Source organism: Patella vulgata, chromosome 2 (genome assembly GCF_932274485.2).
Source record: "Patella vulgata chromosome 2, xgPatVulg1.2, whole genome shotgun sequence".
NCBI lineage: Eukaryota > Metazoa > Mollusca > Gastropoda > Patellidae > Patella > Patella vulgata.
This window is the reverse complement of record NC_065880.2, coordinates 36,541,382-36,555,737: the sequence shown is the minus strand read 5'-3', so window position 1 is coordinate 36,555,737 and position 14,356 is coordinate 36,541,382. Positions and strand designations below refer to the sequence as shown.

General features: G+C 36.2%; 1 protein-coding gene across 3 annotated transcripts; it reads right to left on the bottom strand.

Moving 5' to 3' along the window:
- Positions 1–1,310: 1,310 nt before the first annotated feature.
- On the bottom strand, positions 1,311–8,373 carry LOC126810991 (PEST proteolytic signal-containing nuclear protein-like). Of its 3 annotated transcripts, none has more exons than XM_056099209.1 (5): positions 8,353–8,373; positions 4,978–5,170; positions 3,876–3,956; positions 3,631–3,686; positions 1,311–2,399 (listed from the first exon to the last, which is right to left on the bottom strand). In XM_056099209.1, the coding sequence occupies exons 2-5, from the start codon at positions 5,068–5,070 to the stop codon at positions 2,282–2,284; spliced, it is 348 nt and encodes a 115-aa protein (XP_055955184.1). In that variant the 5' UTR covers positions 5,071–5,170; positions 8,353–8,373; the 3' UTR covers positions 1,311–2,281. The 3 variants fall into 3 exon arrangements, with proteins under 3 accessions (XP_055955184.1, XP_055955182.1, XP_055955183.1); XM_056099207.1 differs by lacking the exon at positions 8,353–8,373 and adding an exon at positions 5,876–5,973 and having other exon boundaries at positions 4,978–5,156; XM_056099208.1 differs by lacking the exon at positions 8,353–8,373 and adding an exon at positions 5,876–5,958.
- Positions 8,374–14,356: the final 5,983 nt, after the last annotated feature.

Genomic DNA, 14,356 nt, shown 5'->3' with positions numbered 1-14,356 from the left:
TATTGTGTTGATCAGACCTAAACCCCATTCCATTATACAGTGATGTAACTTTTAAAAAGTTAAACACAACTAGGTGACAGAATGTCACCCCGGTTTGCAGCGCCGGATTAACCATGGTGGGTACCATGGGGCCTTCAGCATGTTGGGGCCTAACACAAGTGACTAGAACGAAAGCAGTATTATTCCACAGAATGTAACTACGTCAAATTTTCGCGCAGGCCGCAACGTACGACATAGTAACGGACCGGAGTCGATTATTTGACGAACGCCGAACACTATAAGAACTACGATAACACGGGATTCAATCAAGAAATCAGACTATTCCATGTGATCATGATGTGATGTATCCATGGAAATATTATACAGCTAACTACAATTACGTACGTCAACCGTCTATGTGAATTTTGTGGCATCAACAGGCCCCCTATCCCACCTCCTAGTAGCACAAGTTGCAACCAAAATATTGCCGCTAAAGATGATTTTAATGCGTTTTCCTGATACACATTTCCCCACTAAATAAAAGAAACACGGATACCAGTCGAAAGTACGACTCGGCATCGCCGGATTACACCGAATGCTCGGATGTCAACTGCAACACGGGCCCACCGTATGGATTAAAGGGGCCTTATGTCCAGGACATCGGGTGTCAGAGGGCTCCACCACTGACACTAGCAGATGGAGTCCTCGGTCTGACATTGCTCACATCGCTTTTTCAGCAACTGAGATTTTTTTGATTTTTTTTTTTTTTGGGGGGGGGGGGGGGGCAATTCTTCTTCGTTATCTCTGCAGGTTGCTCAGGAAGTCATGGTAGCACTTAGGTTTACAGTAAAATAAAGGGGAAGGAAACATTTATTTATGAACCTGACTCCATTATATTTAGAGCTATTTGCTTGTGAACAACACTCATTTTGGGGATAAATTCTGGGTTCCTTTCGATACTCGCACGTATAGCATGGTAACTTCCTGGTTTATGGCCCCCGACTGTACATACAATCTCCCCTTTTTTTTTTAGCTTGTTCTCGGTCCATCTCTTGCAAAATTTGGGTTTATCTTGCATGGCAATCGCTTACTATTCCTTTAAGTCAATCACTGATCGGGTATATCTTTGGGAATTTTCGAAAGGATTAACATATGAAGCATCCCTGAGTATAGAATGTTCATAACAGATTGCCGATCTAAGCCAGACAAAAGACTAATAGTGTCAACAATATAATGCCCACATTAAATGTAGGCATATAAAAATATTTGTGAATATATACATCTGGAAACAAATCTAGGGCTGATCTCTGAAACTAATCAACATTTAAAAATAAAGGTGTACAGGAAAAACTTTTATTCATATTTTCCACAATCTGCTATTAACATAATTTTATAATTTTTTTTATATTTTGAATGTAAACTAAAATATATGATTTACAGATTTAAAGCATTTTCTAAAAGATCCAATATTTAAGAATAAACACCAAATATAGACTTTTAAGTCAAACATTTTTGGACTGATATATGCTTTTTGGTATTGTGCATAACCCCTAAATCCCCCCCCCCCCAAAAAAAATCAAATGTTAACATAAATTATGGCCATCCGAGATCAGTGTCCTTTCTGAGATAAATTTCAAAATTTCCTGGGGTAAATATGCAATTTGGAGTATATCCTGAATAAGGGAACCAATCAACCAAAAAACTGCATCTTAATAAGAACATATAAGTGATGATAAATTGTGTTTAAACATACATTTTGGTCCAGGTGTGGGTTTCATATCAGTGATGACCGAGGGCTATGAAAAATGATTGAAACTAAATCTGACCAACCAGCCATTTTGCACCCCAGTAAAGGAAAAATACTGTATTTTTAAAACCCAATTTTCAAACATGGCTAGATCGACTTTTGCCATGTCACTAAAAAATTCTACGGCCTGTACAGAACAATGCTCTAGATGCTCAAGAAAGCAGCTTGATATGGACACCTTTGAATGAAAAGTTCATACATTAATTTTTTAATATTTTAAATCCATTGGATGGATGGGGACTGTGCAATGAGGATTGAACATGCAACTATGTGGTTACAGATCTAACTCGCAGACCACGGAGCCATTTTGCTAGCTAATGCATTGATGTGAAGAAGACAAAAGATAACTGATGAATAGAGCAGATGAACTGATGAACATAATAGATTAGGTTAGGATAAAACCTATGAAGTATGAATTATCATCTACTTAATTGAACGTACATGTATTCATTTATTATATACAATATTATACAAAATAAATCATCTTAAAAAAATCTAATCTCCAGATTTCTCTAATTCTTCTGCAATTGTTTTCTCTAATAATCGATGATGGTTGGTAAACCCCAGTTTCCCTTTGCCAAAAGAATTTGGACCAGCAGCAGTTGGTGTATCTCTGGAAAAATAAATCAGTCAAATTAAAATGAAAATATGATAGGGTCAGTCAAGTTCCAACACCCAATATAATTAAAATCATATATTAATTTCATTTTGATTTTATGGTTCTGATTTTCTAAACTATATAAGATTGAATACACCATCAGTACATATAAAGCTGCTGATGCTTGTACAAACGATATCCACTGCATTATGCACATGATTTTATACATGGATCAGTGGATGATGTCTTACTCAAAGTGATTGTAACAGCTGCAATTTCAATTGTGTTTACAATATACAACTTAGAACATGACACACTGATAAATAGCTTAATTTAAACATACATTATGCAAGAGCTAAATCTGCCCATTTCAGGTCTTTCTTTAGGCCTGAAAGGTTATCTAAATTATTAATCAGACATTAATTAACTTATCCAGACCATAATCAACTCTTGGTGTCATCGCTAGCCTGCGATATTTACTGGATTAGAATCTGATTTCCTACTCAACTTTCATTCATGATTTAATCATGAAATTGATAATCAAGACTTTGTTTTTTATTGTACTGACTTAAGTAATGATGATCGAGGCTAGGCCGAAACTACAATTGTTAAATTCTCGGTTCAGAGTATATCAATTTGACATAAAATTTTTAGCAAATTCCCTTTACATTATCTAGTTTTTAACTATTATAGTGAGAACTGCCAGCTCTTTATGGAATCTCCAATAATGTATCTTTAAGTTTAAATGATCTGCAGATCTAGAAAATAGATTTTTCATGCAAGTGTTAATGTAAAGTCTACTGAAATTTTAAAACTGGTAGAGCCAAGAAACATAATTGGCTGCTGTATGTACTTCTAGTGCCTCTTTTATCTGATTCATTAAAATTATCTTTTTTACATCATACATTATCATATGAGAGAGAGAGAGAAAAATGGGGTTTAACGTCCACTCGACACAAACTAGGTCATTTCGGGACTAACATATGGTTTAATTTTATTTCAATAATTCGCTTGCGCGTAGGGGTCTTTAGCAGTGGGAGGAAACCGGAGGACCCGGAGAAAACCCACAAGGTTGGACAGGCGACCCTACTCCTTGTCACGTACAACCGGGGATTCGAAACCACGCCAGTCGACTCAATGACAGACTTTATGATACAGCGCGCGCACGCTAACCATTCAGCCATCCAACCCCCCCATTATCATATGAAGATATAATATTTTAACATAAAACCATTATTATTCATACCTGCCAACATTCTTCATTCTCATTTTAGCTTCTGGAGGCATCTCTTCTTCGTCACTCTAAAAAGAAAATGTGTATAGTTTAGGGTACAATAAACCATATCACTCATTCTTCAAACATTTCCCATTCTGTTCAGAAGTAAGGATTATAAGCCATAGTAGGTAAAATTTACAATATAATTTATATGCCTGTACATATATATTATTTATATGTATACTTATATGTATAGAAAAATATGTAAAATTTACCTCACTATCTGAATTAAAAGCTTTAGCTACAGTACCACTCTTTTTCACTAAGTTTACACTAACAGGGGATTCTTTTGGCTTCTGTAAATAAAATCATTTATTCTACATATCAAAATAAATGAAATACGGTGATCAACACAACACAATATACAAAAGCAGTGTTTTCGTGGGAAAATCAAATTGTGCCAGGCATATTGTATCCTGTCCTAACTGAAAAAGTATTTATCAAGTAGTTATTATTTCCAATAAAAGTATGGCAATTTTCATATATATGGAAAGTCATTACACCAGGTCTTACCAGAAAATTAATGGATTTCCTGAGGCGCGCACAAGACAAATATGAGAGGGTATCCTTAAAAGACAGTCAGCCTCCCCAAGTAATATAAGGAGCACATCTTATGTGGTAATCTAATGGCTAACATTGAGGGAATTAAACACTCAGTAGACTAAACAGCGGGAAAAGAATTTGGCAGATGATAATCCATGAATTTACTTAGGCTTCAATATTGATGGTATATGGACAGCGAGTAACGACAAATACAGACTGTAAATGGATTTTCCCTCAATCATGTCATGTAGTTTTCTTTGGATTTACATGTTTTCAGACTCTTAACAGATAAATTAGTTTGAAATTTTTTTTTAATCCAAAAATCAAATGGATTTTCCCTCAATCATGTCATGTAGTTTTCTTTGGATTTACATGTTTTCAGACTCTTAACAGATAAATTAGTTTGAAATTTTTTTTTAATCCAAAAATCAAATTACACAGTTTATCTTTCAAAACGAAAATTTAACTGCATATAGTTTGTTCCATTAGTAACCGAAATAATATTTTAAATCCCCATCTAAAACTTGCATGTTTTGACACAAATCAATATGGTTTAACTGCATATAGTTTGTTCCATTACTAATCAAAACAATACTTTAAACCCACATCTAATACATGCAATGTTTGACACAAATCAATGTGGTTTAGCTTGTTTAAAACCCTCGCTAAATTCTAAACTGTAAAGATTTCAAAATTTGTAATAATTTCTAACAGTAACAATTTCTAAGGAAAATTGCTTATTGGTAGGCCTAATGACATTAAAATATAACATACCTGAGAGCCTAAAGACATTTTTATTGAGGATGTCCCAATTGGTTTCTTTATTCCTGAAGACTTTAAATCAAGTTTAGTTGACTTGAAATTCATTGATATCTTTTTGGCTGGAGGTCCATTATCTTCCCCGGTTGAAGGCCTTTTCTCCGAACTTTTGAAATCATCTTCTGCTTGTGGCCCTGGGTACGAAATACTGGGAAAATTGAGAAAGATGGATAGTAGAAAAAGTAACAACAAAGTTATTGTACACTGTAATCAGTACTGCAGTAGGTTATAAGATACTGATGTTATAAAGCATAGGCTTGTGGTAGGAAACAACCTTGATTAGGATAATTCAGTACGGTACTGCCACTTGAACAACCATGAAATCAAACTCCAGTACAGATGTTGGTAGAATAGGATTGCAGAAATGCTTGGTTAAATGTATACCATTATCTACTATTGAATACAGAGTTTGTTTTAAAAAAAAAAACATGGTCTGGATAAAAAAAATGTACCGTAGGCCTAGACTTGTTCAAGTTGTTGCTATTTATGTCCCTTCACTCCCTTCCCTGCCTATGGCCACTTAATTAAAGACCTTTTGGCCAAAAAAAAATCCATTTGTTTTTGACAAAAAGATAGAATTGACACCAGGATCCGTCGATTAACGAAACATGGCGGTAATTAATGTGACATGAGTTGGAATATTGCTGGATTCGTTGAGTAAATCGTGATGCTGTTCTACGACACGTAAAATTATTATAAATTCAAGCCAAGTATGACAAGACATTGCAGATGAATTGCATATGAACAGCTTTGTCAAACAGTGTACGGGAAAAAGTAGTGATAATTGATTTATTCAAAGAAAATCATTTAAATATGATGGTTCGTGGTCCATATGCACATGTTTCTTCATTACCTGAACACAGTCGATCTTTGTCCGCCATCTTTAATGTGTTGGATGGGAGAACTATTTCATCTCATATGACAATTTCCCGATTTTATGCAATCTATTACATCTAGGACAAATATTAACTGCTGTGTGGATGTTATTACTCTGTTGATTATATTTAAATAATGAAGTAAGCCTTCCATATATTTAAATTGAATATATATCTGAGCAACTGCTTCATATTTAATGATGTCTCCCAAAACCAATATTAAAAAGGCCCGGGGATCTCCGCAGTAAGCGAAGCCCAAGGGTTCCGTAAGTAAGCGAATGGTCTCATCACAACAGACGCTGTATCTCAAAAAGGCCTTTAAGTTAAAGTTTAACCATTCTGATTATGGCGACAACTTCCCCCTTCTCGCCCACCCATTGATCACCCCTTATGCTGGACAAGCGTCTTAAAGTAAACATATGACTAGCTCTTCTAGCACGTACGTTTCTCTTTAATTATGTCTGCGATATTACACTCCACTGAAGTGGACGTTAGCCCCCCCCCCCCTCAGAGTCAGAGACGAACGAAAGTAAGTAATTAAGCTTGTCTGCAATATCATTCTAGGTGGAAGTGAACGTTTAGCACCAGTACGACCTAAAATATTTTTTTTACTAAAAACGGAAGTTTTAAGCGCTTTAGGTCATTTCGGGACTAACACATGGTTCAATTTTATTTCAATAATTCGCTTGCGCGTAGGGTCTTTAGCAGTGGGTGGGAACCGGAGGACTCGGAAAAAACCCCACAAGGTTGGACAAGCGACCCTACTCCTTGTCACATACAACCGGGGAATCGAAACCACGCCAGTTGACTCAATGACAGACCTTATGATACAGCGCGCACGTGCTAAACATTCGGCCATCCAACCCCCCAGTCTAGGTTATGGCTGAAAGAAATAACTCATGAACAGAGCCAGGAATCGCCACTTATTTTGTTTTTCAATGTCAGTACGTGTATATTAAAATCTTTAATTTCATATCATCAAAATAACGACCTAATTGCAGACCTAAATTTTTCAAAAATGCACGCTCTTGCTTAAAACATAAGTAATGTCTAAGGTACAGCAAGTTTACGCAACAAAAGGGAATAACTACCTATTAGCGTTTTTATTGAAAATCGTTGAAAAACAATAGGAGCCTTTCTTTTAATATGATAGACAACCAAGATAAATTTCAAAAAGATCGCTTCATAATTGGAGACTTTAACGTGCATGCTGACAAGGTTTCATAACAAAGGGGACGGAAATATACGACCACACCCCAATAAAGCACCGGGTGTTCGGGAACGAACCCGAGACAGACGGTAAGTCGACCAACGTCTAATTCAATGAGCCACCGCGACTCCCTTACATTAATGCACGTAGCAGACGCTGTATGGATACTACTATACATATCAAAAAGATCGCATCTTAATGTAAGACCCCTACGCCAATGCTGACAAGGTTTCGTAACAAAGGGGAAGGCAATAAACAACCACACCCCAATTAAACCTAACCTATACATTGAGAAGAATTAATGATATAATTTTGATTCTTAACCGTGCAATGTTTGAAGTATGTCTGGATAAAAAATGTTTCCTATTTGGTGTGAATGGGTATATAAAATGAGTAAAAGGCACCATTCTGCACGGACCAGTTTACGCTACTACGTGCTATTTACACAATTCACGCGCCACCGAGCAAATGATCGATGCCGTACGATGTGACGTCACATGTAGAAAGCGTACTCGAACTTATATATACGGCTTTCGCAATACCTCTGTGAAACAGATTGGGGCCAATGAAGACGTGTGTCATGAGGGCCAATTTGCCTGGACAACTACGCTACGATCTACTCTTTTTTCGAATTCTACCTGTCAAGGGTTGTTTTACGTGTACGTCAATCTATACACTGGACTAGAGTATAGATTGACGTTTATACAGTTTATATACTGGACCTCGGCTTTCCGTCTCACGTCCCAACGAAGATACACAGTTCCTTTTTAGGCTATGGGTTCTGCAACACTTACAAGAGGTAACCACGACGGTAAATCTCGAGGAACTTTCTCGAGTAGCACCGGGTGTCCGGGAAGGAACCCGAGATCGATGGTTAAAGAACCAGCGTCTTACTCACTGAGCCACTGCGGCCCCTTACTTTAATGCATGTAACGGACGTTGTAGGAATACTATAGATACTATCTTCAAACATAATATTTTAAAGGGTAAAATATGCGCGTTGGTTACAGCCAATATCTTATAGTAAACTGGTCTGTTATTTAACGTGAGACTATACGCTATAAAGGTATAATAAAGCTATAGTGTTGTGATACTATAGAGTGATTTCAATCGACTGGCGAAACCTATAACGAAATGATTTGCATCGTATGAATGGCCAGCATTTCTCTACTTCCGTTCGTTGAGGTTTAGTAACCAGTTATTATCCAAAATAGCTATTTATTCCATTACACGCATCGTACTCACTTGAAGAGGATGACTGTTAGCTTTGATTTTCAATAAATATTGGTATTCGTTTCACAACCATTAGCCAATCTATATCTCATTGCACCCACGAGGCACACTCCCTTACTGCGATGTTTAACGATCGATTGAAAATATCTCCGCTAATACTCTATTGTATGCCCATAAAATAAATTTGTTTAACATAATATTTCACTTAACGGATTTTTATTTCCACACAATTAGCAGCTAAAATATCCACAAAATGCAAGTATAAACAAGGGATATAATTAATATTCTATAAAAAACAGAACTGCTTTCATTTTGCGTAAGTGTAGCAATGAAAAGAAAATTTAATAATGCAATGAAATCACCAAAATATATAACATGGTAATATAGAAAACCATTATTCTGTTTAATTTTAAATATTAATATCTGTATTTTTAGGAATATAAGACAAAAATAGTTGATAATAATTATTGTATAATATTGTAGTTATAAATGTAATTACTATTTATTATGTACTTTCCTTCGGGGGGGGGGGCGAATGGTTAGCACGTGCGTGCTGTATCATAAGGCCTGTCATTGAGTTAACTGGCGTGGTTTCGAATCCCCGGTTGTACGTGACAAGGAGTATGGTCGACTGACCAACCTCGTGGGTTTTCTCCGGGTACTCCGGTTCCCCCCCCCCCCACTGCTAAAGACCCCTACGCGCAAGCGAATTATTGAAATAAAATTAAAACCATATGTTAGTCCCGAAATGACCTAGTTTGTGTTGAGTGGACGTTAAACCCCATCTCTCTCTCTCTCTCTCTCTCTCTCTCTCTCTCTCTAGTGAATATTCGCTATAGGCCGCGACAATCACTGATAAGGATGACATCGATGCGACTTAATAAGCCACAAATATTAACTTTTTCCCCCGACAAATGAAATTCTAAAACATTTTTGTATGTATTAGGAAACAAATAAAATAAAGACGTTTGACGTATTTGTAGGTAAAAAGTAGTTCCTGTTTAGTGTAAATGGGTATTAAAATGAGTAAAAGGCTCCATTCCGCCCGAACCTGTAAGGTCTTATGTAAACAATCCACGCGCCATTGAGCCAATGATTGATGTCGCGTGATGAGACGTCGCGTGTTGAAGGTAGTCATCTTTTACAGAGATATTAGAAGACTTTCGTAATCCTCTGTGAAACAGATTGTAGTAATACTAGTAACTTCCCAGTTTCCTGCACATGTGCTTCTCATTTTATTCCAAAAACCGACACCAGTCGCAATACACAAAGTGCTTTATTATTTGATGCGCAACTCATGGAGACCAAAGAGCAATAGTATACGATACACCATCGTTTATGCCACTGTGTTGACTCGCTCCTAACTGCCCGATACTTCCCCCATTAAGTTAAGGATGCGGGTGAATCCACAACCATGTTTATGTGTGGTCTCCGGGTCAGACATCGATCAAAGATTGATCCAAGAAATTTGGTATGATGTTTAAAATCGACGCGCTTGTCATTCATGGTCAGAGTCAATCTATCTACGCCTTTCTCTTTGCATACTAGCATTCCAATTGTTTTAGGGGACTTTGCCTATTTCAGGAAATTATCAAGGTCTTTCTGGAAATCTAGGTATATCGACTTGTGTGTATCTTTGATCATTACGTTGAAGAGGGTTGGGTGGTCCGTTTAGTTGAGCTTTGTGTGAGTTGCACACTGAATTCTGGGTCATTCGTTGAGCTGTTGCAAACAAAACAAACAAAATAAAAGATTAAAGTATAAATAGTCTATGTAATTCTATCAATGTCCACGTAATATATGATCCTTGCCGCCACCTCCCACGGAAACCAGTTAGATCTATAAAGAACGGAGCCCATCGGAAGTGTTAAGAAACTGGGCGAAATTCAGATATGCACTTTATTCAGATTGGTCAAAATTCCCGCTGTCAACAAATATAGTAATTAGCAGTAAATCGAAGTAATACTTTGCTACGGGATGACGATATTACCCCTGACAAGTAAAAATCGAGCCTGAAACATCTCGAAGGTTTTTTGTCACTAGAAGACTTTAGTGTCGAGCTGATGGAGCTGATAAAATTAGGGAGGTATTATCACTAACAAAAAACCCCAAATGTAATTACTTTTATATATCACATTATTGTCAATCTAAGCACTGCCATGACCTACTTAGAAAATGGCCCTTTCAATGTGTGCCCCGTCATCTCACCCCATCGCTATTATGGGTGCGTCTCTTAGAGGAGCTAAATCTTTATTCTTCAGCAACCAGAAATGGACACAAATAGGTCGTAAAGCATATATAATAATATATAATTGAATGTATATAAACTGATTTTCAAGAGTCCAAATTGAATGGCAGTCTTTGGCGTCTGGTTATTCCAGTCTTCTCCTGTAAGGTATGTTTAGCCTCGTTTATCGAGTCATTTCATAGTAAATTGAGCTTGAAAGCATCGACACGCGATTAGTGTGCCAATTTTAAAATTTTCATTTTGCCTTAAATATTGGATCTTTTCATGGTAAGATAACAACATCAATATTGATTTAAATTGACCAATAAGTCGTGTTTGCAACAAGGATATTACATTCATATGACATTATTATATGCGTTGCGACCCATTTGTGTCCATTTCCAGTTGCCAAAGAATAAAGATTTAGCTCCTTTTACTTAAAAAAAAAACCCGAATAGAGTCAAAATAAATTTAATGGTTCCAAATATAGAAATACGTGTTATATTTTTGCTCAAAATTACAAGGCTTAGCAGGAAATAAATCTTTGCAGACGACAGACTGACTAAAACTTCCGATTCTGTGACGAAGATGGGAAATGTTAATGTATCAAATCCGAGCACGGTTTATTTGACCTGAAATGTGTTCATAACTGCCCAAACAATAATCCTAATGTCTGCCTTTTATTTTAACTTGATGATTTGATAGGAAGGGGGTCGACACGTTAATTCTTTTCCTTTAGCAAAATAAAAGTTGTGTTTTTGTTTGTTTCCTTTAACTCAATTCGAAATAATTTGAAGTAATGTCATAAGTAATATTTATATACAATGTTTTAACTAGTTTCAGACCACGACCATTTATTTAATTTGTTTGTTTTCCTCTATTTAATTGTTACACATATATTTAGCTTACTTATATAATACATTGATGACTTATGAATAAATAATAGTGGTCTTTTGATTTATATAATGGTCAGATAACCATCAATTATTAATCAAATACAATAAATCAAACACGTATATCTGTGTACCAAAACACGTTTCTTAATCAGTTGAGTTAAAGATGCATTATGTAAGATTTAGATAAGGAGCTGACATTTCTCATAATAGTTTTAAAAAAATAGACAATGGAAAGCGAATTTATCGTCGTTTGCAGAACAGTGTAGTCTCGATTGTCATTGCCACCGTTGTTACGATAATAAACAGTCTTGATTTTTTATTTCTAAATTAAATCATTAAATGCCAATCATATTTAAATCTGTTGAAAATCAAAATCATCCGAAGTTCTATAGAGTTGATTATGGGCCAAACAAAATATCTGCATTAGGTAGATTTAATTCTTGAATAATGCATCTTTAAACAAAAACCATATACGGCCAACAGATCGAACATAGGCCGTAAATAGTAGCATACTGTATCAAACAAATCTGGAGACCACCCCTGGTTTCCAGGGGTACCGTGGTATACAAGCGATATACATATACCGTTTTTTTTCTCGGAAAGAATTGGAAACTACCTAATACAAAATCTTGCCATCCCTTATTTCTGGTCCGACCAGAAGTTTACAAATCAACGAATGTTCAAAGTGTGCTGTTGAAGAAGCAACGGAATAATGTATGGGTTTAATCCGTCATCGCTTGTTGCTATCTATTAATATAATCTACCAATATTAATCTTTACAATCAGGTTTTTCTAATCTCAATAAGTTCAAACTGTTGTATTTTACAGGTTTTTGTAAGGGTACTACAAAATGAGCGTTCCAACTAAATTTGGTGCAAGTCGTACGTACAAAGTTACTCTTTCATCAGATTTAACAAATCTGATTTAATGCCATGCAGGAAATATATCTCATGAATCTGTTGTAATCCACGGACTACGTGATTTAGGAAAAAAAGTGTAAACGGTAAAATTTGACAGATCAACTTCATATGAATAACCCTGAATAAGAACAGATATGGCAAAATGACGCATCTACCTAATGTAAAATAGACAAACAGGGCCGAATTAAGCTTGCATGGGGCCATTGGCTGAAAATGTGACGGGGGCTCTTGCATCAACATTGAAAGAGGAGCATATTCTGGTCATTGTCCGTCATACTTGCGCAAATGCAATATGTCAGTGTGGTATATATATATATATGACCGTATATGTTATGCGGTATATTATGTTTATATATATATATATATATATATATATCGGTATAAACATAATATACCGCATAACATATACGGTCATAGAATTAAAACTAAAACCCTTTAATCCGGTCCTGCGGACAAATAGACAACGAACATAGGTATATTTTGGTCACAAGGGCAAACATTTCGCTTGTTATCCCCAAAGTAATTTGACTTTATTTTGAAAGTTGCAAACCAATAGAATTAAACATTGGTATAGATAAAACCGAAATTTATACTTATAACGCCCTGTTCATTTTTTCAAGGGGGGTGGATAGCCGAATGGTTAGCACGTGCGCTCTGCATCATAAGGTCTGTCAATGAGTCAACTGGCGTGGTTTCGAATCCCCGGTTGTACGTGACAAGGAGCAGGGTCGCCTGTCCGACCGCAAGGGTTTTCCCCGGGTCCTCCGGTTTCCTCCGACTGCTAAAGAACCCTACGCGCAAGCGAATTGTTGAAATAAAATTGAACCATGTTAGTCCCGAAATGACCTAAGTTGTGTCGAGTGGACGTTAAACCCCATTTCTCTATCTCTCATTGTGTCAAGCTTATTGTCATAGGCATCAGGAAAACAATCGTTGAACTGCGTTTATAAGAGAGAACCACTGAATTCCATTTGTTTAAAGGAGACAACTCTTTAACTCGACATTGCAAACACGACTTTTTAGTAAATTTAAATTGATGTTGTTATCTTACCGTGAAAAGTTGGGCTTATGATATCCAAAATGAAAATTTTAAAAGTGGCACGCGAATCGTGTGCCAGAATACTCTCGACCGCCAGTTGTATGAAACGATTCGATGAACGAGGCTAAACGTATCGCATGTAGGAGTATACTACCGGTGTAGACTGGAATAACCACTGCCATTCAATTAGACTCTTCGCATATTTCGTCGAACATAACTGATTAGGTATAACAGTAAAAACAGAAACGACTGAATGTAAATCAGTTTATATACATTCACATTACATTATTATATGCGTTGCGGCGATTTAGCCCCTATATATGTAACATTGTAACGCATGTTTATGGTTTTTAACATTGCACCCAGCATGAATTCAATATTAATGAAACACCCATCGGTTGTAACAATAAGACATGTACATATACATTATTAAGAAAGTAAAACAAACAACATCCTTCTTATTTGATAAATTATTTATATCTGATATACACACAATGAAAGAATTTAGTTACTTACAGTTATTGTTCTTTCTAAAAGAAAATGTTTTAGAACATAGGCCAGGGATCCCCCTACAGCAAACTCGTAACTTCAGTGGTCTTTAAATGACCTTAGGTCATTTTAACCCATGCACTCCCACCCCCTTTTATTTCACTTTTTAGGGAATTCCTGGGTACACCACTGGACGTAACATGCATTTAGTGTTTCACCCGTCGTCACTGCCGTTGAAATTTTTATTCCTACCACGTTGATTCGATTTTTCAGATACGTGAACATTTTAGGCCTATTATGAATGCTAGTAGGCGTAAACATTAAAGTAGCTAAGTCTCTAACTCAATATCATCCAAAATCTTCGACATTGAAAACACGATTTATTTGTCGGTTTAAATCAACATTGATGTTGTGATCTTACCGGGAAAAGATGGCCTTCTGATAT